A 26,960-nucleotide genomic window follows, 5' to 3' on the forward strand; every position below is an offset into this window, starting at 1 on the left:
AGCCTTGGGTGGGTCTCAGGAGCTTAGTTAGTTTATATCTTGTCGGGAAGACAATTGGAGATATATAGCATTTGGCTAAAACACCTACAGTTCATTCGTGTGACAAATATTTTTTTTTTTTTTTTTTTTTTTTGCGGTACACAGGCCTCTCACTGTTGTGGCCTCTCCCATTGCGGAGCACAGGCTCCGGACGCACAGGCTCAGCGGCCATGGCTTACGGGCCTAGCCTTTCCGCGGCATGTGGGATCTTCCCGGACCGGGGCACGAACCCGTATCCCCTGCATCGGCAGGCGGACTCTCAACCACTGTGCCACCAGGGGAGCCCCGTGTGACAAATATTTATTGAAGAGTGGTCATGTGTTCAAGTGCTTTGTGGAGGACTGGGTGGGAAACAGCAGTGAAAAAACAAAGTTTCTCCTTTCATTGTGCTCACACTGGTAGGGGGGCGGGTGGAAAACAAACAAATACATCTATAATATGAGAGGCAGTGAGAAAGAAAAATAAGGAATAAGAAAATGGAGTCATCCTAAGGTGATACCAAGTCTGATTCTGAGTGTGTTTGTGTTCAAATGGGATGGTCAGGAAGGCTTCTCCAATAAGAAGACATTTGAACAGAGACCCAAATGGAGTGAGTGAAGGGACTGTACACATTTGTCTGGGGTCAGTTTTCTGGGTAGGGGAAGGGCAAGTGCCAAGGACAGTTTTCAGAGTAACCTTCTGGAATTAAGCTTTTTGTGGTTTGGGGTGTGCTGTTAGCACAGTGGTGTCTGAAACCACCATTAGCACAGACCCTACAGTCCTTAGCCCAAGGAAACAACTTGGGTTTCATGGATTAGAAAAGAAAGACAGAACTTACATACAGATTCTTCTGAGATTAGAGATTTTTTGAAATTCTCTGTGTGTTACAGCTCCAAAAATGATACAGGTTTTAAGCAAAACCCTGTCCTCCTGCTAGTTCTATAGGTAATTTCTCTCAAACACACAGCTTTCAAGGCTGTCTTTATCTTTGCATCCAGAGCTTCCTTACTCCTCCTAGGGTGGAAGCCCAGACCAGTCCTGAGACTGTTCAGAGGTCTAAACCTATCTAGCCCCCATGGAGGAAAAAACTTAAGATTTATTTTTTTTATCCCTGGGAATATTATCTGTATTTTAATGTTGGTTGAATTACTCTGACAGAGTAAAGATGGTTGATTTCATATAATCAGTTGCAACTTTTTAACTCCAGTTTGACTCAAATGGGAAAAATGAGAATTCCAGGGATGCTTACGGCCCCTGGGAACACTTACTGTTCTGTTAGCTCTGGTAATCGAATGTGTGGTAATTTATGGAGTCACTCTTCAGGGAATCCTTCATTAGCCAGGAAATTTCCTTCAGATTCAGAGGGCATTGAGTGTCAGAGCTCCCGTGTAAAATGCGAGGGAAAGTGCTGCAGTGCCAGAAACGGCTTTTCCACACTAGTCTCTGTGGGGAAGCATCTACTTTTCCGGAAGATGAGCAGTTAATTCCACCTGCTGCCAGAGCAGCAGCTAATCATCTCTGTTGCTTTGGGTCTCTCTCAGCTTGGGGGCTGCGGTGAGAACTAGAAAGGGGAGCAAATCGTCCTGAAACAGGATTGGAGACTGGATGTGGCTTTCCCACACCAAGGCGTTTACTCCATTGTCTTTGATGTATATTCACAAATACACAAAAAGGAGGAAAGGCCTGGGATTAACTACATTTTAGGAGCTGGGTTACAAGGTGATCATGGTTGGCCTCAGGGCACTCTAGTCCACATTTCCAGCTTCTTGAATTTTCAAGATTTAGACTCTTCACTAGGAAGTGAGTAATGAATTGCAATTCATTTCAGTAAAGCCCAGTAAATTCGTTTTTCTCTTTAAATTTTTTCCTACATAGTTATGTTTGTCTTTTAAAAACAAAATATATACTCATTATAGAAATAAGCATACTCATTGTATGTCAGGCACATGCTTGTCCTCACGTAGATTTTCTGGAATCCTTACATCCACCCTGCAAGGTAAATATTATTAACTCCTTTTTACAAACAGGGAAACTGAGGCACGGTGAGTATTTTATTTTATTTTATTTTAGGAACATGCTGAAGGTCACAAAGCTAGTTAAGGGCTGAAAGGAAAATTTATATCTATGTCTTTGTGGCTCCAAAACATCTGTTTCCAGATGTCTGTTCCTCTCCCAGTACCAACACCCAAAGAAAAACTCAGTGCATTATCACCCTTCCCAGGTGGACCAGCCCAGTATTACATCATACAGCAGTTTTGCCTAAAACACAGGTGTAGTTAATACTTTGGGTTGGGGATGTTCTTAAGATAAAATATTTAACGATGCTCAGAATTTCTTTCTTTTGAGGCTATGTAAAAGATTCCCTGATCAGTCATGTTAAGGCAAATCCAGCAGACAAGAATAACAGAAATTAGCAATAAAAGGAATACATGGAAAGGAAATTAGAATATTTCAATCCTATAAGCATATTTAAAAAGAATTACATTCTAAATTTTCTTGTAGTCAGAACTACAGATTTTCTTTGTTAGGAAAATCTTTATTACATATAGGCTGAAAAAGTTCTATCTCATTCTGAGTAAAATTAATGTGCCCTTAAAAAAAAAATTAAGTGGCTTAGGGCCAGGTATAGCAGGTGTACACACGCATAAGTGTGTATGCTGCATATATATATTTTGTGTCTTTCATAGTTTTGAAGAGCATTCTGGGAGGAGCCACTTATTCATATATGTATACTTACAATATTTAATCCAGTGAATTGAACGTAGTAGATACTCCGTGAATAAATGGTTTTAAAAGTGAATTGGCGGGCTTCCCTGGTGACGCAGTGGTTGAGAGTCCGCCTGCCAATGCAGGGGACACGGGTTCGTGCCCCGGTCCGGAAGGATCCCACATGCCGCGGAGCGGCTGGGCCCGTGAGCCATGGCCGCTGGGCCTGCGCATCCGGAGCCTGTGCTCCGCAACGGGAGAGGCCACAACAGTGAGAGGCCCGCATACCGCAAAAAAAAAAAAAAAAAAAAAAAAAGGTGAATTGGCAAATTCAATGGCGAGGAACCAGTTCAGTAAAACATGTAATACCTGCAATATTAAGCCCCTACTTGTTGTAAAGACTGTTAACATAGAAAGCTGCTTAGGATATAGTGTTAGGTAAAATATGAATACACAGTAATGTCCTAATAATAGAAAAAAGCCTCTGAATAAAGTAAGACAGAACGTAATTGTAGCAAAATGTTAGAAGGAGGACTTTAAAAGGTTCAACTCTGGGTATTGTTATATTTTCTCTCTACTCTCTATTTTTTTCTCTAATAAACATACGTTTCTTAAAAAAGTAGATTTTCTTTGACCAAGAACACTAACTTTAGACCTATATATATATATATATATATATATTTTTTTTTTTTTGCTGTATGCGGGCCTCTCACTGTTGTGGCCTCCCCCATTGCGGAGCACAGGCTCCGGACGCACAGGCCCAGCGGCCATGGCTCACGGGTCCAGCCTCTCCGCGGCATGTGGAATCTTCCCAGACCGGGGCACGAACCCGTATCCCCTGCATCGGCAGGCGGACTCTCAACCACTGCGCCACCAGGGAGGCCCTAGACCCATATTTTAATTTAGTTAAAACAGTCCCCTGGTCAGTTTGAACCTCCTGGAGGAGTGTATCATCTGCAGAGGAGAAAGAGAAGGAAGAGGGGCCTGTGCTTTGTTGGCCTGTGCGAGCTCAGTGAGTGGGCCTTCCTTTGGGACTGTCGCCCAGCTCCCTGGAGTGGGGAATGCCCCTCTGCAGCCAGTGTGGCCACAGGACTGTGGAGGGAGGGTCTCTGGGATCCAAAGCACTGTTGCCTGGGCCAGCAGTCAAGGGAAGTGCCCACTGCAGTTTGCCCCGCAGGGAACATATGTTCTAGAATACCTCCTGCAATTCCAGTATACAGGGCTCTAAAGGTTACATGTGTGGCTGAAACAGCTGAATAGTTTTGGTTTATCCAGCTCAGTTTTTTTCAATTAGTTGCTAAAGCCCGTTGCCAAGAGATTTTAAGACTCAACACTATCGGACTTTTGAATGTGGAGTTAATGTTTGGAAAAAGAGTAATGTTTTCTGGCATCCCTGTTTATAAGCTCTGCCAAGAGTGGACATAGTTGGAATGTGATTGCATTAACCATTGTGAATATGCTGAAGTTATATAGTTTTAATCCTTATGCAGTTCATTTGTAATGGTTCACCCCCCATGCCGATTTTGTTTTAAATGTTTGGTTCATATACTTTGGGTGCTTTCAGTCATGGTAGCAAAACGTATAATACTATAAACAAGTGTGACCCGTACCAGCTTTCACAGTGATCAAGCAAAATATGCACCTGATCTCACTGATTGTTAAGAGACCTAATACAAATAAGATGGGGTTATTATTCTTCTGTTTGTCATATATTATAATGAGGGCTGATATTTCAGATTCAAACATCAGTTAAAAGAATGTACTTACATATCTATGGCTGAGTTAAGACACTGACTCTCCCTTTTAAAATACTCTGGAAACAGCCAGGATGCAGCAAAGTTGATAAACTAGATCAACCTCACTTTAGAATATATGTCGTTTAAGAACAAAATAAGATTTTAAAGATACTTTTAAACATAAACTTTTAAACGTATAAAAATTTTTGGCTGTAAACATATATACTGACTTTTAAGATCATGTGTACTAATATCCTGGCCAAAAAAAATGTTTAAGAAGTATCACACTTTGATTAGTAGAGATTGTTTTCACTATAACTAAGGGTATTCTGCATTTTTGTTTAAGAGACCAAAGTAACAGCCTCTCTTCAAAAGAAACACTGATGTCCCTTTTCTGGTCTAGAATCCAATCAGGATTGTGAAGCACTTAGCTGTTGTATCGTACAGTTCAGATTGCTGCTTTGGTACTGATTCTTAATCTCCTCGCTTTTATATTTGTGATGTAAAATAATAAGAGGTTAGTTATATAAAATATTAAAATATCTTGAACTTGGGGGAAGAGTAGGTGCTGATTCAGGCATTGTGTCATACCAGTATACCTACATTTAAAGTATGAAACGTCTCACATTGTTTTATTTATGACACTGAAGAGGGAAGGCTATGAATTCATACTGAAGATCATTATTCTCAACTTTAAAACTTGTTAGGGACCCTCTAACCTTTACTGGTTAAGTTCCATTTCCAGTCTTACTGACCGCAAAGAATTCACCCAGAGGTTTGTTTCTGTCACGACTGCTTGTGGGGATCCCAGAGAAACTGTCATTTCTGTTTCCTGATATTTCAAGGAGATTAACTAGGTCCCAGTTTTCCATGAAAGTTGATCTTCCCCCAGTGGGCAGAGTTTAGGGCTATTCCTAGACCCCCTGAAGGACCTGCTGGAGGAACCTTGGTGGGAGCCAGATACTGGTTCCTTGGGATCTCAGAGGACCTTGTTCTCATGTAGTTTCAGAGACTTCCCCGCCTAGGTCACTGTGGATCAATAACACCAGGCTGGCCTTCAGCATGGATTGAGATGAGCACTTCTGTTTCTGTGCAGAGTTTTCACTTGGGCTTAAGAGTGCAGACTCTGGAATTAAACTGCCTGGCTCCAAATTCCTCCCTTACTACTCATTTTTTAATTACATGACCTTGAGCAAATTACTTAACTTTCTGTATCTCCGTATCCCCATCTTTAAAATGGGCAAAATGATAGTATCTGCCACATATGGGTGATTGAGGCACATGTGTATATAACTTACAAGAATGATGTCTGGCACATAATACGCATTCAGTAAACGTTAGCCACCATCATCACTCCCTCCCTACTCCCCTTCCTCCTCTTGCCCTTCCCCCCTTTCCACCCACTCTTCCTCCCCAGTGGCCTTGCACACAGTTTATTCTTTGTCTAAGATGTCTAAGAGCGGAGAACACATCGGTCCCTCTCAATACCCCGAGCACGCTCCTTCCACCCAGCAGAGGCTGAGCTGCGGCAGCACACCCCACCCTACCCCTCCTGGTGCGTTCCTGGTGACCTAAAGTTACCCAAATCAGTCCAAGCCTGTGGCAGGGGTTCCCTGAGCCAGAAAGAGCTTCGTGGACAGATTTTCTCCATCCAGCTTCATGAGATGAGCCGAGAACCCATGTTCCCTAAGCCCATAGTGCATTCAGTTTGGCTTTTTATTTTCACTGCCACCACCAGTCCACATCTTTGTATCTGTTTCTTATTGAAAGAGCTTCCCGATTTTCCCCTCTCTCCTTTCACCAGTCTCCATTCCCTCTGGACCATCTAAGATTATCTTGTTAAATATTGTTGTAATAATTTCTTTCTTATTTCAAAAATTGTTAATTGTGTCCCACTGTCCGTAGACACTTGTTAGCATGGTTCAAGGCTCGCTCGCTCACTCTCTTCCCACCCACATTTCCAGCCACATCTTTTTAAAAAATTAATTTATTTATTTATTTAATTTTGGCTGCATTGGGTCTTCGTTGGTGTGCATGGGCTTCCTCTCGTGCGGCGACCGGGGGCTACTCTTTGTTGCCATGTGCGGACTTCTCGTTGCGGTGGCTTCTCTTGTTGCGGAGCACAGGCTCTAGGCTCGCGGGTTCAGTAGTGGTGGCTTGCGGACTCTAGAGCACAGACTCAGTAGTTGTGGTGCACGGACTTAGTTGCTCCGTGGCATGTGGGGTCTTCCTGGACCAGGGCTTGAACCCGTGTCCCCTATATTGGCAGGCGGATTCTTAACCACTGCACCACCAGGGAAGTCCTCCAGCCACATCTCTGAGTCTCCGCATCTCCTATGCCTTTTTCTAAACACATCACACAGTTTCATGTTCAGTACATTTGATGATGTTATTTCTTCCATGTGTTATTTCTTCCTCTATTTCTTCCCCTGCTTTTCTGCTCCTTCTAACACACACACACAAACACACACACACACACACACACACAAAGACAAAGCAAATCCAATGCCACTTACCCTAGAACCTCCTCTGATGTCCAGCAGCTCCAGTCGGTCCCTCATCTGGACTCAGTTGTTTTTCTAAGCCTTCAGTGCAGCACCAATCTCAGGTTGAGATCATTATTTTAGCTTCTCTACCAGATAGGGGGTTTCCTGAGGAAGGAATTGCATTTTATTCATCCTTCGCTTATCCTCTGTTGCTTAGCGTAGTCTTACACTGGCAGATGCTCAATCAACGTTTAATGAGTCTGACTGCATGTAGCTTGATCTTGGCAAACTTTATATATTTAAAAATCTATAAGCTTATAAATTTGAGTGTCTTTTTTCACACTGTAGGAAGATTTACAGTAAGATTCCTCTATCAATAAATATCCCTTCCTCATTTAAAGAAAGACTTGATTTACCTAAAATTTTCGGACTCTACTTATCATATAGAAAAGACCATGAAACAGTAAAGAAGGTGCCTGCAGTGGAGCGTTCATCTGTGCCGTACACTGTGCTTTGGCACTCCAGAGTTACCACTTAACCCTCGTAATAGCCCTGTAAGAGGGGGCCTATTATTAGCCTCCACACATAAGGAAACTGAAGCTCAAAGAGGTCAAGTAACTTGCTTACAATCACTTAACTAGATCTGGGATTCAAGTCTGGGCATTTGACTCCAGGGACCCCACTTTTAAGCACCGTGCCATTCCCATTCAGGGTGACAAAAGCCATCTGATCCTGTGGCTTGTGCAGAAGAAGTGAGCTGTAGTTCTTGTTCGTTATTTGCTGAATGATGAACAAGAAATGGAGACCTCTGCAGGCCTTCCCGTAGGGGTATGAGAACCAAATGGAGTTCTGAGAAGTCACTCACACGCAGAGTGCTAGTATGAATTCAAGGTTTAAAAAAATGCATCTTAGTCAAAAAATTAAGGGAGACATCATGGTCAGTGAACCTAATTGTAGTCAGTTAAATTAGCTGTGTTGTGCTAAATCATTTGCACTATAGAAAAGCCAGGAAGTTCCAGAATTGTTCTCTAACACTTCCTGTACTTCCATCTCCACCCCCAGTATTTTTTTAACCATTGTCAGTGACTTAGAAGTACAACAATATGAAGTCAACCGTTAATAGTTATATTACACCAGGAACAAGAGAAATGGGAAAAGTAGGAAATAATACTAAGTGTTTTGACTCATAATTGCAACAAGATTTCTGTGATAATAGTTTATAATGATACTTATTGCAATATGCAATATCTGGCATATTGCAGTAAGATCTAATCATTATGCCTTGCCTGTTGATTCTTTTAAAAAATTCCAAATAGAGAAAAATGCAAGATTGGCAGCCTCTATTTTATACATGGTTTATGTCTCACAGCCATATTATGGAGAATGCAAAATTCTTAGGACTTTTAATGATAAAGCAAAAGCCTTTGAAGAAGCTTATGGAAAGTTGTTTTGGGCCTCAAGCACCCCAGAGGTGCGTTCTCCTCTATGACTGAGGCTACTTTGGTGGAAATGCTTGAGAAGGACTGATTTTTGTTTTGCTTTGTTTTGCCTTTTATGCCAAGGTAGAATACAGAAAGAATCGTAAACTTATAAAAAAGGTTATATCAGCCAGAAAGTTCCATGCTAGATGTCTCATTAACATAACCATAATCCTCAAGGAGAAGAAGTATTGGCCTCCACCTCCTCCTTTTCCTCAAACACTTTCCCAGAGATGCACTGTGATTCATTTCAGCAAATTGCCATCTTTTGTTGGGAGAGAAGTAATGGCCTAGGTGAGTTCTGCTGTGAAAGCGCTTCTTGACCTGAGTCCCTAGCCCCAAGTAAAGCCGCACCTTTGTCTAGGAATCCGCCTGGTTCATTTATCATCTGTCACTGATTTTTGTCTGGGAACCAGAGACCAAAACTCTCCAGGGATACCACTTACATTCTTACGTGACTATGGTTTTAATGACACAGTCCAGGAATATCCCTTTTTTATGCTAATTTCCCTCCTTTTCAAAGAAAATGGCCCTGAAAATTCTGTAATTTTGTACAGTGACCTATTGCAATTAGCAAGCAAGGACAAACCCTGCCATTTGACTGCATAGAAAAAAAAAAAAGGAAAATGGACACGAGTCCAGTGGCGTTTGCAGCTTCAACATTTCTGGAGACTGTTTTATCAGCACACCTCTGCACCCAGATCTGGGCCGTGCCAGGTACCACTTTCCTGGCAGCTGGCTGATGGTGTGCCAAGTGGTTGGCTCTGCCAGTGGCTCTCCCAGGGAGCATCACTTCATCTCATTGACATGTTCTTATCTGTCATGAGAAATTAAATGTGTGCTAATGAAGGTTTTTAGGAGTTTTTTGTTGTTGTTCAATTTGATTTATGACAGATCTGTCAAGACTTAAGTTTTTTATTTGCTCTCTGTTTTTCACCCCTGGTTATGGAGAGGGATGGGTCTCTTTGATTTCTTTTAACAGCATGCATACCATTTTTTAAACACATCTTTTTCACAGATGAAACAATAACTTAGTGTTGTCAGTTTTAAGATCAAAAGCATAGACCCATCTGTAATGACTTGGAACAGTTACTAAATAAAATATTACCTTGTAATGTCTGGAGACTTAGGCAGACAGGCCATGGAGAATGCAGCAGAAGGATAAATTGCTGCACAGATTGTCAGATTGCCAGAGAATCCAGAGGACTGGCTCCAGGCAGGCAGTTCATTCTTCCTTGTAGGACAGTTTGCTTTTATTCACACGTGGGAAGATAAAGGGTTTCCCTTCTCAGCTGCTCATGGAACAGGGGATGTGTTGAGAGGAACTGGCCTACTGTGCTCAAAGCAGGCAGCTCCTAGGGTTCCTGGCCCTTTATTCCTTTTGTCCAAGGAATCAGTCCATTGTCTGCTAGCTCTTGGTCTCATGTCTGGTGCCAAATGCCACATGCTATTCCATTTGGTATCATTGATGGCTTTTCCCACAATCCAGGGTGACTCACTGCATTCCACAAAAGGTAGAGGATTTATTTTTTTGATTTTTCTGCCTACTTGATGAACTGCCTTTCTGCTGTCTCCCAATCTGGTGGGAATTTGAGACTACAAAGATGGAACCTGCTTCCCAGACAAGGATAGAGGTGAGGAGGAAGGTCATTGTTAGACAGCAAGTCCAAGTTCTATGAAACACAGCACTGCTAGTTGTGAAGCAAACATCTATGCAGACTGTGAGTCTTACTTCTAGGTCTGCTAGAGGTCTTCAGAACCACTGAAGAAGGTTTGGGGTTCAGTCTGACTGTGAATTGAAACAGGTTTACCAATCTAGGAACACTGCACAGGATGGCAAATATAACCATGGTCAAAGCTAGAAGTCACCTCTGAGCTCTTATTTGTGTTTCCAGTGGCATTGTGCATGTTCAAATACAGGTGTAGAGCCTTTTAAAAAATTGGGACAGAGAGTACTAACAGTAAAAAATATCTTTGGGGCAGGTGTGGGTGGTGAAAGGCTTTCATAAGAAAAGATATCATCCTCCAGGGAGTCTGCTGAAAACTGAGAGCATTGCTTAGGACAAGCTCCTTTCATGGTTTCCCAGTAATTATTTTTCCCTCTCACTGCCACTCACATTTTTCTATTTTCATCTCTTTTTCCCTTTTAATTCTAGGAATGCAGTTATTAACTTCTAGTCTGTGAAAAGGAATCTTTGTCAGACCTTCAGACAGGCAGTAATTTGGGTGTTTTGCCAAAGGTGATACCGCAGCCAACCCTCAGCTTCAGTTCCCCACCCAGGGCTACAGCTGCCTCCTGCTGTTGTGATGGCTGTGCCCTGATGAACCTGTCAAATAACTTTTAATGACGGCATTTGTATATACATGGCATACCCTGTCCCTGCTAGGGTTTAGTTACGTTTTTGCAGCACATCAATGAAAATGTGAGAGGGATGGTGCCTGTGGGGTAACGGTGATTAAAGTGTGTGTGTGTTTCCATTTTCTTTCTTTGAACTTCTTCCAGAAATGTTTACCTACCATGCCTACCATGACTTTGGGAGGATGCAACCAAATTAGAGTTTTACTATATTTATGTGGTTTTGATCTAGGAAATTGTATGTATTGTACAACAACTTAGTGTAATGGCATACATTCTTATCTATTTGTGTAAAATATTTATAATTTTGCAACCTTTCCTTTCAACTGTTCCATAAAAATCTTTAAAAGCAATTCCAGTTATTCCACCATGAGAAAGAAGAGCATCCTGTCATTTGCAACAACATGGATGGACCTTGAGCACTTACGCTAAGTGAGATAAGCCAGGCAGAGAAAGACAAGTACTGTATGATCTCCACTTACATATGGAATCTAAAAAAGACAAGTTAGTAAAAACAAAGAATGAAATGGTGGTCACAAGGGGATGGAGGGTGGCAGAATAGGACACATGTTGTTTAAGGGTACAAACTTGAATTGGGTAACAAAGAAGCCCTAGAGATTTAATGCACAGTATAGTGAATATAGACAACAATATTATATTATAATCATCAAACAAGAGACTAGAACTTAATTATTCCAACCCCTAAGAAGAAATGATAATTATGTAATGTGATAGAGGTGCTAATTATCCCTACAATGACAGTCATATTAAAATATATAAATGTATCAAATTAACATGTTGTATACCTTACATTATAGTGTTATATGTCAAATATGTTTCAACTAAAAAAATTTCAAACAAGTTCTCACTGATTATCAGTTTAGACTTTTCCTCACTGTTTTTGTGAGAACTCATTGGAATGCAAATAGAAGTTTAAGGAGAGATTGGTATGGTATCGTCATCATGATTTGGAGAAGAGTATATATGTTGTTATTTCTTCTTGGAAGAAATAAGTATGATTAGAAAAATATTCTGATTTATTAATAGCAACAAGTTACTAGTTATTTCATCTTTGTTCTTAAGTTTGCAAAGTAAGTATCTCACCTGTGCAAAGAACAAATGAATTTGAAACTTATTTAAAACAGACTGAGAATCAGTTGCATAAGTCAAGCACAGTAATCTGACTCACTTTAATTTTGCAAAAATGCTTATCATTCTACTTTATTATACAAAAATGGATGTAGTATTAATTGCCTATCTTCCATGCTTGTGAGCACTCTTAAAGATTAAAAAATCCATATATCTACCACACTAATGATTTTCTTTTCCTTTCTTTTTTTTTGCTGTATGTGGGCCTCTCGCTGTTGTGGCCTCTCCCATTGCGGGGCACAGGCTCCAGACGCGCAGGCTCAGCGGCCATGGCTCACGGGCCCAGCCGCTCCGCGGCATGTGGGATCTTCCCGGATCGGGGCACGAACCCGTGTCCCCTGAATGGCAGGCGGACTCTCAACCACTGCGCCACCAGGGAAGCCCTTCTTTTCCTTTCTTGCTTTTCCACACTTTTCTTGCTTACTCCATGCTATTTTGTAATGACAGGATTAAATATTTTATGTATCTTTATAATCATGTTTGGTTTTTAAAAACCAGCTGTTGCAAATAGAAGAACATTTAACTTCATTTTGATTCAAACAATATTTGGAAAACTGTCACACGTACAAGGTATTTGAGATAGTGATGGATATAGAAAATTCCCTAACCCCATGGAACACTGTCTAAAAGGATAACAGGCATTATTTGTTTGTTTGTTTGTTTTAATATATTTATTTATTTAACGAGTATTTAACACTTTATATCCTAGGTACCGTTCTAAATAATTTGCAGGTATTAACTCATGTAAGTAATTGTATATGATGAGTGTTTCTAAAGAGAGAGATGATCCTTTTTATTTGGATTTCATTATAATTTAATAATAGGCAACAACTGAGATCTGGGGCATGTAAACACACAGCATTTCTCTCATTTTATCACATCTTCAGAATGTGACACCTGGACAGGACCGAAGAGAAATACGATCCCTTATATCAGGACGGGAAGGCTGAGTTGGGTTCATGATCTTCTGCATCTTTTAGCAGTTTGGTCCCTATGTTGGCTTTGGCTGGTGTGACTAGTTGTACTCACATTGACTTGGAGTGATCTTTTTCTTCCCTTGACCTGACGTTGTCATTGCTGTTCCATTGACTCTTTCTATACTGTTCTATTTTGGGAGAAGTTGATGAAGAATACCTCTCTTCAAAATTGGCTTGCTAACCCCTATTTTTAGAGAAATTATCATGTCTTGCATACTTGACTTTCAAGATGACAGTTTACAAACTAAACTTCAACTTGAGTATTCTTAGGAAGGTCTTTTTTTTTTAAGCTCCATATCTAATTTTGTCTTTTTTAAAAAAATTTATTTATTATTTATTTTTGGCAGTGTTGGGTCTTCGTTTCTGTGTGAGGGCTTTCTCTAGTTGCGGCAAGCAGGGGCCACTCTTCATCGCGGTGCGCGGGCCTCTCACTTTCGCGGCCTCTCTTGTTGCGGAGCACAGGCTCCAGACGCGCAGGCTCAGTAGTTGTGGCTCACGGGCCTAGTTGCTCCGCGGCATGTGGGATCTTCCCAGACCGGGGTCGAACCCGTGTCTCCTGCATTGGCAGGCAGATTCTCAACCACTGCGCCCCCAGGGAAGCCCTAATTTTGTCTTTTGAAAGTTCATAGAGCTTCCTATTGCTTTTCAAGCAATGTATTCTAGAAACAATATGTTATACTTTTTTTTTTTTTTTTTTTATTTTTTTTATTTTTTGCTTTATCACAAATTTAATCAGTTATATGTATACATATGTTCCCATATCCCCTCCCTTTTGCGTCTCCCTCCCACCCTCCCTATCCCACCCCTCCAGGCGGTCACAAAGCACCGAGCTGATCTCCCTGTGCTATGCGGCTGCTTCCCACTAGCTATCTACCTTACGTTTGGTAGTGTATATATGTCCATGCCGCTCTTTCACTTTGTCACAGCTTACCCTTCCCCCTCCCCATATCCTCAAGTCCATTCTCTAGTAGGTCTGTGTCTTTATTCCTGTCTTACCCCTATGTTCTTCATGACCTTTTTTTTTTCTTAAATTCCATATATATGTGTCAGCATACAGTATTTGTCTTTCTCTTTCTGACTTACTTCACTCTGTATGACAGACTCTAGGTCCATCCACCTCATTACAAATAGTTCAATTTCATTTCTTTTTATGGCTGAGTAATATTCCATTGTATGTATGTGCCACATCTTCTTTACCCATTCATCCGATGATGGACACTTAGGTTGTTTCCATCTCCGGGCTATTGTAAATAGGGCTGCTATGAACATTTTGGTACATGTCTCTTTTTGAATTATGGTTTTCTCAGGGTATATGCCCAGTAGTGGGATTGCAGGGTCATATGGTAGTTCTATTTGTAGTTTTTTAAGGAACCTCCATACCGTTCTCCATAGTGGCTGTACCAATTCACATTCCCACCAGCAGTGCAAGAGTGTTCCCTTTTTTCCACACCCTCTCCAGCATTTATTGTTTCTAGATTTTTTGATGATGGCCATTCTGACTGGTGTGAGATGATATCTCATTGTAGTTTTGATTTGCATTTCTCTAATTAGTAAAGATGTTGAGCATCCTTTCATGTGTTTGTTGGCAGTCTGTATATCTTCTGTGGAGAAATGTCTATTTAGGTCTTCTGCCCATTTTTGGATTGGGTTGTTTGTTTTTTTGTTATTGAGCTGCATGAGCTGCTTATAAATTTTGGAGATTAATCCTTTGTCAGTTGCTTCATTTGCAAATATTTTCTCCCATTCTGAGGGTTGTCTTTTGGTCTTGTTTATGGTTTCCTTTGCTGTGCAAAAGCTTTGAAGTTTCATTAGGTCCCATGTGTTTATTTTTGTCTTTATTTCCATTTCTCTAGGAGGTGGGTCAAAAAGGATCTTGCTGTGATTTATGTCATAGAGTGTTCTGCCTATGTTGTCCTCTAAGAGTTTGATAGTGTCTGGCCTTACATTTAGGTCTTTAATCCATTTTGAGCTTATTTTTGTGTATGGTGTTAGGGAGTGATCGAATCTCATACTTTTACATGTCCCTCTCCAGTTTTCCCAACACCACTTATTGAAGAGACTGTCCTTTCTCCACTGTACATTCCTGCCTCCTTTATCAAAGATAAGGTGACCATATGTCCGTGGGTTTATCTCTGGGCTTTCTATCCTGTTCCATTGATCTATCTTTCTGTTTCTGTGCCAGTACCATACTGTCTTGATTACTGCAGCTTTGTAGTATAGTCTGAAGTCAGGGAGCCTGATTCCTCCAGCTCCATTTTTCGTTCTCAAGATTGCTTTGGCTATTCGGGGTCTTTTGTGTTTCCATACAAATTGTGAAATTTTTTGTTCTAGTTCTGTGAAAAATGCCAGTGGTATTTTGATAGGGATTGCATTGAATCTGTAGATTGCTTTGGGTAGTAGAGTCATTTTCACAATGTTGATTCTTCCAATCCAAGAACATGGTACATCTCTCCATCTATTTGTATCATCTTTAATTTCTTTCATCAGTGTCTTATAATTTTCTGCATACAGGTCTTTTGTCTCCTTAGGTAGGTTTATTCCTAGATATTTTATTCTTTTTGTTGCAATGGTAAATGGGAGTGTTTCCTTGATTTCACTTTCAGATTTTTCATCATTAGTATATAGGAATGCCAGAGATTTCTGTGCATTAATTTTGTATCCTGCAACTTTACCAAATTCATTGATTAGCTCTAGTAGTTTTCTGGTAGCATCTTTAGGATTCTCTATGTATAGTATCATGTCATCTGCAAACAGTGACAGCTTTACTTCTTCTTTTCCAATTTGGATTCCTTTTATTTGCTTTTCTTCTCTGATTGCTGTGGCTAAAACTTCCAAAACTATGTTGAATAAGAGTGGTGAGAGTGGGCAACCTTGTCTTGTTCCTGATCTTAGTGGAAATGGTTTCAGTTTTTCACCATTGAGGACGATGCTGGCTGTGGGTTTGTCATATATGGCCTTTATTATGTTGAGGAAAGTTCCCTCTATGCCTACTTTCTGCAGGGTTTTTATCATGAATGGGTGTTGAATTTTGTCGAAAGCTTTCTCTGCATCTATTGAGATGATCATATGGTTTTTCTCCTTCAATTTGTTAATATGGTGTATCACGTTGATTGATTTGCGTATATTGAAGAATCCTTGCATTCCTGGGATAAACCCCACTTGATCATGGTGTATGATCCTTTTAATGTGCTGTTGGATTCTGTTTGCTAGTATTTTGTTGAGGATTTTTGCATCTATGTTCATCAGTGATATTGGCCTGTAGTTTTCTTTCTTTGTGACATCCTTGTCTGGTTTTGGTATCAAGGTGATGGTGGCCTCGTAGAATGAGTTTGGGAGTGTTCCTCCCTCTGCTATATTTTGGAAGAGTTTGAGAAGGATAGGCGTTAGCTCTTCTCTAAATGCTTGATAGAATTCGCCTGTGAAGCCATCTGGTCCTGGGCTTTTGTTTGTTGGAAGATTTTTTATCACAGTTTCAATTTCAGTGCTTGTGATTGGTCTGTTCATATGTTCTATTTCTTCCTGATTCAGTCTTGGCAGGTTGTGCATTTCTAAGAATTTGTCCATTTCTTCCAGGTTGTCCATTTTATTGGCATAGAGTTGCTTATAGTAATCTCTCACGATCTTTTGTATTTCTGCAGTGTCAGTTGTTACTTCTCCTTTTTCATTTCTAATTGTATTGATTTGAGTCTTCTCCCTTTTTTTCTTGATGAGTCTGGCTAATGGTTTATCAATTTTGTTTATCTTCTCAAAGAACCAGCTTTTAGTTTTATTGATCTTTGCTATTGTTTCCTTCATTTCTTTTTCATTTATTTCTGATCTGATTTTTATGATTTCTTTCCTTCTGCTAACTTTGGGATGTTTTTGTTCTTCTTTCTCTAATTGCTTTAGGTGCAAGGTTAGGTTGTTTAGTCGAGATATTTCCTGTTTCTTAAGGTGGGATTGTATTGCTATAAACTTCCCTCTTAGAACTGCTTTTGCTGCATCCCATAGGTTTTGGGTCGTCGTGTCTCCATTGTCATTTGTTTCTAGGTATTTTTTTATTTCCTCTTTGATTTCTTCAGTGATCACTTCGTTATTAAGTAATGTATTGTTTAGCCTCCATGTGTTTGTATTTTTTATAGCTCTTTTCCTGTAATTGATATCTAGTCTCATAGCATTGTGGTCGGAAAAGATACTTGATACAATTTCAATTTTCTTAAATTTACCAAGGCTTGATTTGTGACCCAAGATATGATCTATCCTGGAGAATGTTCCATGAGCACTTGAGAAAAATGTGTATTCTGTTGTTTTTGGATGGAATGTCCTATAAATATCAATTAAGTCCATCTTGTTTAATGTATCATTTAAAGCTTGTGTTTCCTTATTTATTTTCATTTTGGATGATCTGTCCATTGGTGAAAGTGGGGTGTTAAAGTCCCCTACTATGATTGTGTTACTGTCGATTTCTCCTTTTATGGCTGTTAGTGTTTGCCTTATGTATTGAGGTGCTCCTATGTTGGGTGCATAAATATTTACAATTGTTATATCTTCTTCTTGGATCGATCCCTTGATCATTATGTAGTGTCCTTCTTTGTCTCTTCTAGTAGTCTTTATTTTAAAGTCTATTTTGTCTGATATGAGAATTGCTACTCCAGCTTTCTTTTGGTTTCCATTTGCATGGAATATCTTTTTCCATCCCCTTACTTTCAGTCTGTATGTGTCTCTAGGTCTGAAGTGGGTCTCTTGTAGACAGCATATATATGGGTCTTGTTTTTGTATCCATTCAGCCAATCTGTGTCTTTTGGTGGGAGCGTTTAGTCCATTTACATTTAAGGTAATTATCGATATGTATGTTCCTATTCCCATTTTCTTAATTGTTTTGGGTTCGTTATTGTAGGTCTTTTCCTTCTGTTGTGTTTCTTGCCTAGAGAAGTTCCTTTAGCATTTGTTGTAAAGCTGGTTTGGTGGTGCTGAACTCTCTCAGCTTTTGCTTGTCTGTAAACGTTTTAATTTCTCCATCAAATCTGAATGAGATCCTTGCTGGGTAGAGTAATCTTGGTTGCAGGTTTCTCTCCTTCATCACTTTAATTATGTCCTGCCACTCCCTTCTGGCTTGTAGAGTTTCTGCTGAGAGATCAGCTGTTATCCTGATGGGGATTCCCTTGTGTGTTATTTGTTGTTTTTGCCTTGCTGCTTTTAATATGATTTCTTTGTGTTTAATTTTTGACAGTTTGATTAATATGTGTCTTGGCGTATTTCTCCTTGGATTTATTCTGTATGGGACTCTCTGTGCTTCTTGGACTTGATTAACTATTTCCTTTCCCATATTAGGGAAGTTTTCAACTATAATCTCTTCAAATATTTTCTCAGTCCCTTTCTTTTTCTCTTCTTCTTCTGGAACCCCTATAATTCGAATGTTGGTGCGTTTAATGTTGTCCCAGAGGTCTCTGATATTGTCCTCTGTTCTTTTCATTCTTTTCTCTTTATTTTGCTCTGCATTAGTTATTTCCACTATTTTATCTTCCACCTCACTTATCCGTTCTTCTGCCTCAGTTATTCTGCTATTGATCCCATCTAGAGTATTTTTCATTTCATTTATTGTGTTTTTAATCGATGCTTGATTCATCTTTAGTTCTACTAGGTCCTTGTTAACTGTTTCTTGCATTTTGTCTATTCTATTTCCAAGATTTTGGATCATCTTTACTATCATTATTCTGAATTCTTTTTCAGATAGACTGCCTATTACCTCTTCATTTGTTAGGTCTGGTGGGTTTTTATCTTGCTCCTTCTCCTGCTGTGTGTTTTTCTGTCTTCTCATTTTGCTTATGTTACTGTGTTTGGGGTCTCCTTTTTGCCGGCTGCAGGTTCGTAGTTCCTGTTGTTTTTGGTGTCTGTCCCCAGTGGCTAAGGTTGGTTTAGTGGGTTGTGTAGGTTTCCTGGTCGAGGGGACTAGTGCCTGTGTTCTGGTGGATGAGGCTGGATCTTGTCTTTCTGGTGGGCAGGTCCACGTCTGGTGGTGTGTTTTGGGGTGTCTGCAGACTTTTTATGATTTTAGGCCACCTCTCTGCTAATGGGTGGCGTTGTGTTCCTGTCTTGCTAGTTGTTTGGCATAGGGTGTCCAGCACTGTAGCTTGCTGGTCGTTGAGTGAAGCTGGGTGCTGGTGTTGAGATGGAGATCTCTGGAAGATTTTCGCCGTTTGATATTATGTGGAGCTGGGAGGTCTCTTGTGGACCAGTGTCCTGAAGTTGGCTCTCCCACCTCAGAGGCACAGTACTGACTCCTGGCTCCTCAATTTGGGATGATTTGTTGTCTATTCATGTATTCCACAGATGCAGGGTACATCAAGTTGATTGTGGAGCTTTAATCCGCTGCTTCTGAGGCTGCTGGGAGAGGTTTCCCTTTCTCTTCTTTGTTCTCACAGCTCCCGGGTCTCAGCTTTGGATTTGGCCCCGCCTCTGCGTGTAGGTCGCCGGAGGGCGTCTGTTCTTCGCTCAGACAGGAAAGGGTTAAAGGAGCAGCCTCTTCGGGAACTCTGGCTCACTCAGGCCGGGCGGGAGGGAGGGGCACGGAGTGCGGGGCGAGCCTGCAGCGGCAGAGGTCGGCGTGACGTTGCACCAGCCCGAGGCGCGCCGTGCGTTCTCCCAGGGAAGCCGCCCCTGGATCCCGGGACCCCGGCAGTGGCGGGCTGCTCAGGCTCCCGGAAGGGCGGTGTGGACAGTGACCTGCGCTCGCACACGGGCTTCTTGGCGGCGGCAGCAGCAGCCCCAGCGTCCCACGCCCGTCACTGGGCTCCGCGCTTTCAGTCGCGACTCGCGCCCGTCTGTGGAGCCCCTTTAAGCAGCGCTCTTAATCCCCTCTCCTCGCGCAGCAGGAAACCAAGAGGGAAGAACAAGTCTCTTGCCTCTTCGGCAGCTCCAGAGTTTTCCCGGACTCCCTCCCGGCTAGCTGTGGCACATTAGCCCCCTTCAGGCTGAGTTCTCGCCGCCAGCCCCAGTCCTCTCCCTGCGCTCTGACCGAAGCCCGAGCCTCAGCTTCCAGCGCCGCCCGCCCCGGCGGGCGAGCAGACAAGCCTCTCGGGCTGGTGAGTGCCGCTCGGCACCGATCCTCTGTGCGGGAATCTCTCCGCTTTGCCCTACCCAGGTATGTGGGGAGTTTCTTGCCTTTTGGGAGGTCTGGGGTCTTCTGCCAGCGTTCAGTAGGTGTTCTGTAGGAGTTGTTCCACGTGTAGCTGTATTTCTGGTGTATCCGTGAGGAGGAAGGTGATCTCCGCGTCTTACTCTTCCGCCATCTTACCCGGAAGTCCCCTGTTATACTCTTAATTGTATAATTTATACTGTGGTATTTCAAAAGCCTTTAGAAATTATTCTGCTTTCTTATAAACTTCATTTTATAAATCAAAATAAATTATATGAGTTAACCAGAAGTTGCTGTTAAGAGCGGTAAAGAAGAGAAAGAGAAATGTGCAAATTGCATGAGAATAAGATTTTTACCCTGTATTGGACAGTCTTTTAATTCTAGAACTTTCTTTTTCTTTACACTTTTTAAAAAAATTGAAGTATAGTTGATTTACAATGTTGTGTTAGTTTCAGGTGTACAGCAAAGTGGTTTAGTTATACATATATATATATTTTTCAGATTCTTTTCCCTTATAGGTTATTACAAAATACTGAGTATAGTTCCCTGTGCTATACAGTAGTGGGACTTTCTTGGAAAAAGGGAATTTGTGAGTTTCTTTGAGCAAATTTAGGAGAATATCATTTTTGTGATAACATTTTCTTTACTACCTGTCTTAGTATCTCCAGGCTGCTATAACAAAATATCACAGACTGGGTAACTTATGAACAACAGACATTTATTTCTTACAGTCTGGAGGCTGGGAAGTTCAAGATCATGGTGCTGCCAGATACGGTGTAGTGGATGGTGAGAGCCCCCTTCCTGGTTCATAGCCATCTCCCTGTGTCTGCACATGCTGGAAGGGGCAAGCAAGCTCACTGGGGCCTCCTTTATAAAGGCACTGATCCCATTCATGAGGGCTCTGCCCTTGTGAAACTAAGTACCTCCCAAAGGCCCCACCTCCTAATACTGTCACATTGGGCATTAGGATTTTAACATATGAATTTGGTTGGGACACAAGCATTTAGACCATACTTTAAGCAAATTTAGGAGGTCCCTAGAATATCACTTTTGTGATAACATTTTCTTAACTAAATATATTTGATTTTTGTTTGTTAGTCACCTTCTTATAAAAGTCAAAACCTATCTCTTGTGTTGTTCACAATTAACTAGTTCCAAGCTATTGCTTATCTAGAATTGGCCACTTCCCCCATCTTGTTTCTCTGTATAATCAAGTTTACAATCAGTCACTAATTCTTAGTCTCAGTATGAAGCAAAATTTCAGTTGGGTAAAGATTATAATCTTATGTGTATGTGTTGTCTGGTAAATTTGACATTTAAGGGGAAAAAAATGTATATACCACTTCTTTGTACTGGTCTAAATTTTGAAATGAGCTACAAGTGTGCTTTGTTTTTAGGTCCGTATTGTGGAAGCATGACTGTGCCCAAAGAACTTTTGCTGAACACCAGTGAAGTAACTGTTCGCTTTGAGAGTGGATCCCACATTTCTGGGCGGGGTTTTTTGCTAACCTATGCCAGCAGCGACCATCCAGGTATAGCAGAAGGACCAACATAAATCTGTAAACCTTTATCTGTCTTAGAATTCCTCTTGCTAGTCACCATCTCTGGAGAGAACTGTGACCTCAGATCCAGAATTAAGATGTGAGGGAAGAGAGGAATGCAGTGTCTTTGTAAGTAGTTAGGTCTGAACTGAATACTTTCATAGCCCATGTTAGATTGATCCGCTGACTTATGTGGGAGAGGGTTGATCTCATTTTCCTAGAAATCATGGATTGTGTATCTTTGGGGCTACCCTCCTGACCCTCCTAAGGTCTGGCTATTCTCTGGAGCTCTCCACCAACCCCTTTGTTAGCTTAGGGGACAAGCCTTTTAACCAGCGACACCCCCCCACTCCATTCACACCAGTGCACCAGCGTGGGAGCATGCGAGTATGAGGAGGGGGAAGTCACTGTCACCAAGTGCCCTACCCATCCAGCTAGCGTGTGGGGGGGGAGAAGGGGAGCATGAATATTGATGGGAAAGGAAAGTGTGGCCTCCCACCCAGGCCTCGAACTCCAGAGTAATTTCCATGCAGCCCAGGGTCTGCCAGGACCACAGAGGTGCCCAGAGTTCCTGCTTCAGGCCCCTCCTGCAGAAATACTCTGGGAAGGGGGTACCCCATTCATTTCTCGCTCAGCCAGTCAGATCTGTGCAATATCCTAGCAGGCCCCTGCATGGCCGGTGTTCAGCATATGTTTCTCCCTAAGAACTACTGAAATGATTAAGGAAAGAAAGAACTTCTGCAGCAGGTGTGGAATATTTTGGAAACTATACTAGGTCCATCTAAAAGCACCAAAATCCACAGTATCTTAGAGTTTCCATTGCTGAGTATTAGTTCAGTTCTATAAATTGCTCCAGAGAGCACGCTTCTTTTAAGTCCTTGGTCCTCATTGATCAAAGCTGATAGGCTCTTTGTGTTCTCGCTAAACTCCTGGCCCTGTGGTCGCTCGATTGCCACTAGCTAAATTGTTAAATTAAGGTGTTCCTGAACCTTCTCTGTGAACCACATTGAGCTCTTGAAATTGTTTTCCTCCTGCCAGGGGAGGTTATACACATGACCTTTGTAGGTATGTAGTGAATGGTAACTAACCAGTGTTGGGTTTTTTGTTGGAAATAGATTCTGTTGTCATTCAGTGGATAAATACTGAAGAACCATCATTGATGGTAGAAAAGAAAAATGAAGGGAACTGATGAAATCCTGGGGATAGTGTGTCAGTTTTTATTTATTTTTAAACAGAAAAGTTCAGATAACTAGATAACGAGTAAATACTTTTCAAAAACTGTTTCATTTTAAAAGAAATCTTTAGAGCTGATTGCAATTATCTTTATTTATGACAGATTTAATAACGTGTTTGGAACGAGCTAACCATTATTTGAAGACAGAATACAGGTAAATACAATGTCCTAGCTGTGCTGCAGTCATTTGTTGCTGAATATTTTGTTTTCCTTGACATTAAACCAGATAAAGTACCTTATTTGTACTTAATTTAATTAAAAAAAACATCTATGTTGTAACTAATTAGGAATACTTGAAATGGTTTCTTATACAGCAGAGATCAGCAAACTTTCCGTCAAAGTCCAGATAGTAAATACTTTAGGTTTTGCAGGCCGTGCAGTCTCTTTTGCATTTGTTCATACAGTTTCTGTTGCCTTTGTAGTGCAGAAGCAGCCATAGACAGTATATATGTGAACGAATGAGCATGGCTGTGTTCCAAAAAAACTTTCTTTATTTAAAAAAAAAAAAAAAGACTCTGACTGGATTTGGCCCATGGGTCACAGTTTGCTGACCCTTGAGTTCTACTGTAGTACCAATGAGCCAAAATGGAGTCTAGAGTGCATTTTTTTTTACCGGGCCAGCATTTGGGAGTGACTTTTGTAATTCTGGAGGGGTTCATTTTCTCTTTCCCACAAAAAAGAGACTTACTGAGAATAGGAGATGAAAATTTTCATCCCAGCTTTACTTTAACTGGAAAAATGACTTAATCTCTTAGATGTACGTTTTCTCATCTGTAAAGTAAAAGTCTAGAGGGGGATTTCTCAGCCTTGGCACTATTGATATTTTGGATTGGATGATTTGCTGTTGTGTGCATTGTGGGTATTTAGCAGCATCCCTGGTCTGTATGACCCAGTCATGATAAATGTCTCCAGACGTTTCCAGAGGTCTACTGGTGGGCAGAAATCACCCCTAGTTGAGAACCACAGGTCTATAGGTCATTGTCAACAAAAACACTAACAACAACTCTAACTCATTAGAGTGTTTTCTTAGTACCAGGTACAGCTCTCTGGAGTTAGCATATAGATAGCTCATGTGAATGTTCCAGTACGCCGATGAGGCAGGTTCTATTTTACCCCAAAAACAGAGGCACAAAGCAATTAAATAACCTGCTTAGGGCTACACAATAAATAAGAATACCCCAAAAGTCAAGCTTAAGAGTCCATGGTCCTATCCATCTGATACTCTAATAAATGAGATTCTTTTATATGCAGAATCAACTCTAGTGTTTACTAATATGAAGGCCAGTTGAGAAAAGACAAAAATGAAAATGACCAGTAATTAAATGTTGCCCTTAAAGTTGCTGTTCATCCAATGCAGACATTCAGCAGCATTTTCTTTCCAGCCATACGTGTACAGTCCCAGTGGTGACAGGGCCTCTGGGCATCAATAGTCATTTCCTATCCTTTTAGAGAAAGGAATATATTCAACCCTACAGTGTGATGTTATGGTGTCAGATCATCTAAGCTGTAGCCCAGCCTATTTGTAGTGTTTAGTTAAAGATGAGGTATGATGACTAGTACAGGGCCATAATCCTTCATCCATAATTGTGAAATGCAGAAAGCTTTAAAAGTCAAAAGATTTTTGTAACTCATTTGGTGGCAGTACCTGATTAATGTGACCTTAAATTCACCTGACAGCAAAATTGGACTAAATTAAAATGAGGCTGTTTTGTCTTTATGTATTTGACCTAATTTGACTATCCATATATTTGATACAGAGATATTAATGTTTTGATTAATATTTGCAGACCTCAGTGGAGTCGTGCATCATATACATTATTGGCACTGTTTTACTTTTCTAAAGTCCCCAAAATTCTGAATTCTGAAATACATCTGGCTCTAAGGGCTAGGATAAGGAACTGTAAACCTGTAATAGGATTTCCATTATTTCTGTTTCTTAATTCCTTGATTATTGCTGTAGTGCTGGATTCCATTAGGTCAATGGGGAAGAATTATGAACCATTTATTTGGGTAGTTTTGATAATTAGATTCTGTTACACATCTAATTTGCTAAGTCAGCAGGAGGAAACTGAGAGGAAATGAAATAAAAGCAACTGCTATTTTGGAATCTGCTTGGGCTGGTACATTCTTCTTGAACAAACAAAGCAAACATTATTGTAATATGGTATATATAGAAACAAGGGCCTATGGCATTCATCTTTAAAGCTGTCAATGTTCACATAATATTTTGAGTTTCCTTTTGCACGTCTTTTTAGATGTATGGTTGTCTCTCATGGCCTATTGAAATGTTGATGCTTGAAGGAACTACAGAAGAGGAAACTGAATTTAAGGGGGATTATATGCAATATTTGGGGTCACATAGCTAGTTAGGTAGTAACAGAGCCTGGGTCAACACACCCTAAGCCACACCCAACCATACCATATGCCATGACATGTTTCTGAAAAGTTTCTTGAAAAATGACTCTTAAGTAAATGAAATCCTAATTTTAAATATACCTCTTTTAGTCAAACTCATAGAAACAGAAAGTAGTTCCTGGGGGCTGAAGGTTAGGGGAAATAGGGAAAGGTTGATAAAAGGGTATAAACTTTCAGCTGTAGAGATGAATAAGGTCTGAGGATCTAATGTATAACGTGGTGACTATAGCTGATAACACCATATTGTGTAATTGAAATTTGTTAACAGAGTAGAGCTTAAATATTCTCACCAAAAAAATATATATACGTACGTGTGTGTGTGTGTGTGTGTGTGTGTGTGAGGTGATGGCTGTGTTTAACTAACTAGATGGAAGAAATTCTTTCAGTGTATACGTATATCAAATCATCGTGATGTACACTTTAAATATTTTACAATTTTGTTTGTCAACTATACCCCAGTAAAGCTGAAAAAAATATACACCTTTTTTTCTGATTGCAAAAGTAATTTATAACTAATGTAGACCATCACTCTCCAGGCATTTAAACTTGACTAATTAAAATTGAGGTATGCTGTAAGTATAAAATATACGGCAGATTTTGAAAACTTATTTTAAAAAAAAAGACTGGAAATATCTTGATAATTTTTCTGTTCATTACATGTGGAAATGATACATTTTGAATATATTAGGTTAAACAGAATATATGAGTAATATTAATATTAATTTTGCCTGTTTCTTTTGATTTTTTTAATGTGGCTACTAGAATATTTAAATTAACATGTATGGCTTCCATTGTGGTCCAATTGGGTAATGCTAGTAGAGTGAATCCAAATTTACAGAGTTAGTAACACAGAAAGTGATAGTTTCTCAAACTCCTACACTTAGAGAGAATCCAGAGATATTCTTCCTTGTTTTCTTTTTATCCATAGAAAACATAAATTGTTATTTAAACATTTCTTTTTATAAAAACAAGAGTATGCTATATATACTGTATTTAGAAACTTTACCTTTTTTTTTTTTTTTTTTTTGCGGTACGGGGGCCTCTCACTGTTGTGGCCTCTCCCATTGCGGAGCACAGGCTCCAGACGCGCAGGCTCAGCAGCCATGGCTCACGGGCCCAGCCGCTCCACGGCATGTAGGATCTTCCCGGACCGGGGCACGAACCCGTGTCCCCTGCATCAGCAGGCAGACTCTCAACCACTGCGCCACCAGGGAAGCCCCGAATATTTACCTTTTTACTTAACATTTCTTGGACCTCTTAAAATCAATTAAGATGCTTTAGGGAAGCTCATTGTTTAATAGAGTTTATAATGAATTTTGATATAAAACAAACAATTGTGTGAAACTTGCCTTCAGATGAACATTTTAGATAAGTCTGTGTTTTCACAAATCAGGTTTCTGATTTGTCATTAAAGAAAGATATTCCTGCATGTTGTACAGAGGAGAGAAAATACTTTTAAGTATAATTTCACACTTTTTAATTTCAGTACGACCTAATAAAATATAAACTCTTTATTTTTTTTCCAGCAAGTTCTGCCCGGCTGGTTGTAGAGACATAGCAGGAGATATTTCTGGGAATGTGGTGCATGGATATAGAGATGTAAGTAATTGAGGGTAATTTTATGGCAGTGAGGAAATGAAAAAGAGTTAGTGCTTGTTGCTCTGCCTGAATTCTTTACAAAGTAAAGTCAAATAAGATATAAAACTTTGTAGGTAGATGCACAGTTCTCTTTTCTGAGGATAGATGAAAT

General features: G+C 40.4%; 1 protein-coding gene across 3 annotated transcripts in view; it reads left to right on the forward strand.

The window, feature by feature from the left end:
* Window positions 1-26,960, forward strand: part of DCBLD1 (discoidin, CUB and LCCL domain containing 1) — a gene marked incomplete at its 3' end in the record, with an annotated part of 84,907 nt that overhangs the window by 23,087 nt on the left and 34,860 nt on the right. For all 3 annotated transcript variants that reach the window (XM_079716341.1, XM_079716342.1, XM_079716343.1), the window contains exons 3-5: window positions 21,418-21,552; window positions 22,898-22,949; window positions 26,737-26,809. In XM_079716341.1, coding sequence (XP_079572467.1) covers window positions 21,418-21,552; window positions 22,898-22,949; window positions 26,737-26,809 — 260 coding nt within the window. The remainder of the gene's footprint in view (window positions 1-21,417; window positions 21,553-22,897; window positions 22,950-26,736; window positions 26,810-26,960) is intronic.

The sequence above is a fragment of the Hyperoodon ampullatus genome (assembly GCF_949752795.1).
Source record: "Hyperoodon ampullatus genome assembly, chromosome: 12".
Classification (NCBI taxonomy): domain Eukaryota; kingdom Metazoa; phylum Chordata; class Mammalia; order Artiodactyla; family Ziphiidae; genus Hyperoodon; species Hyperoodon ampullatus.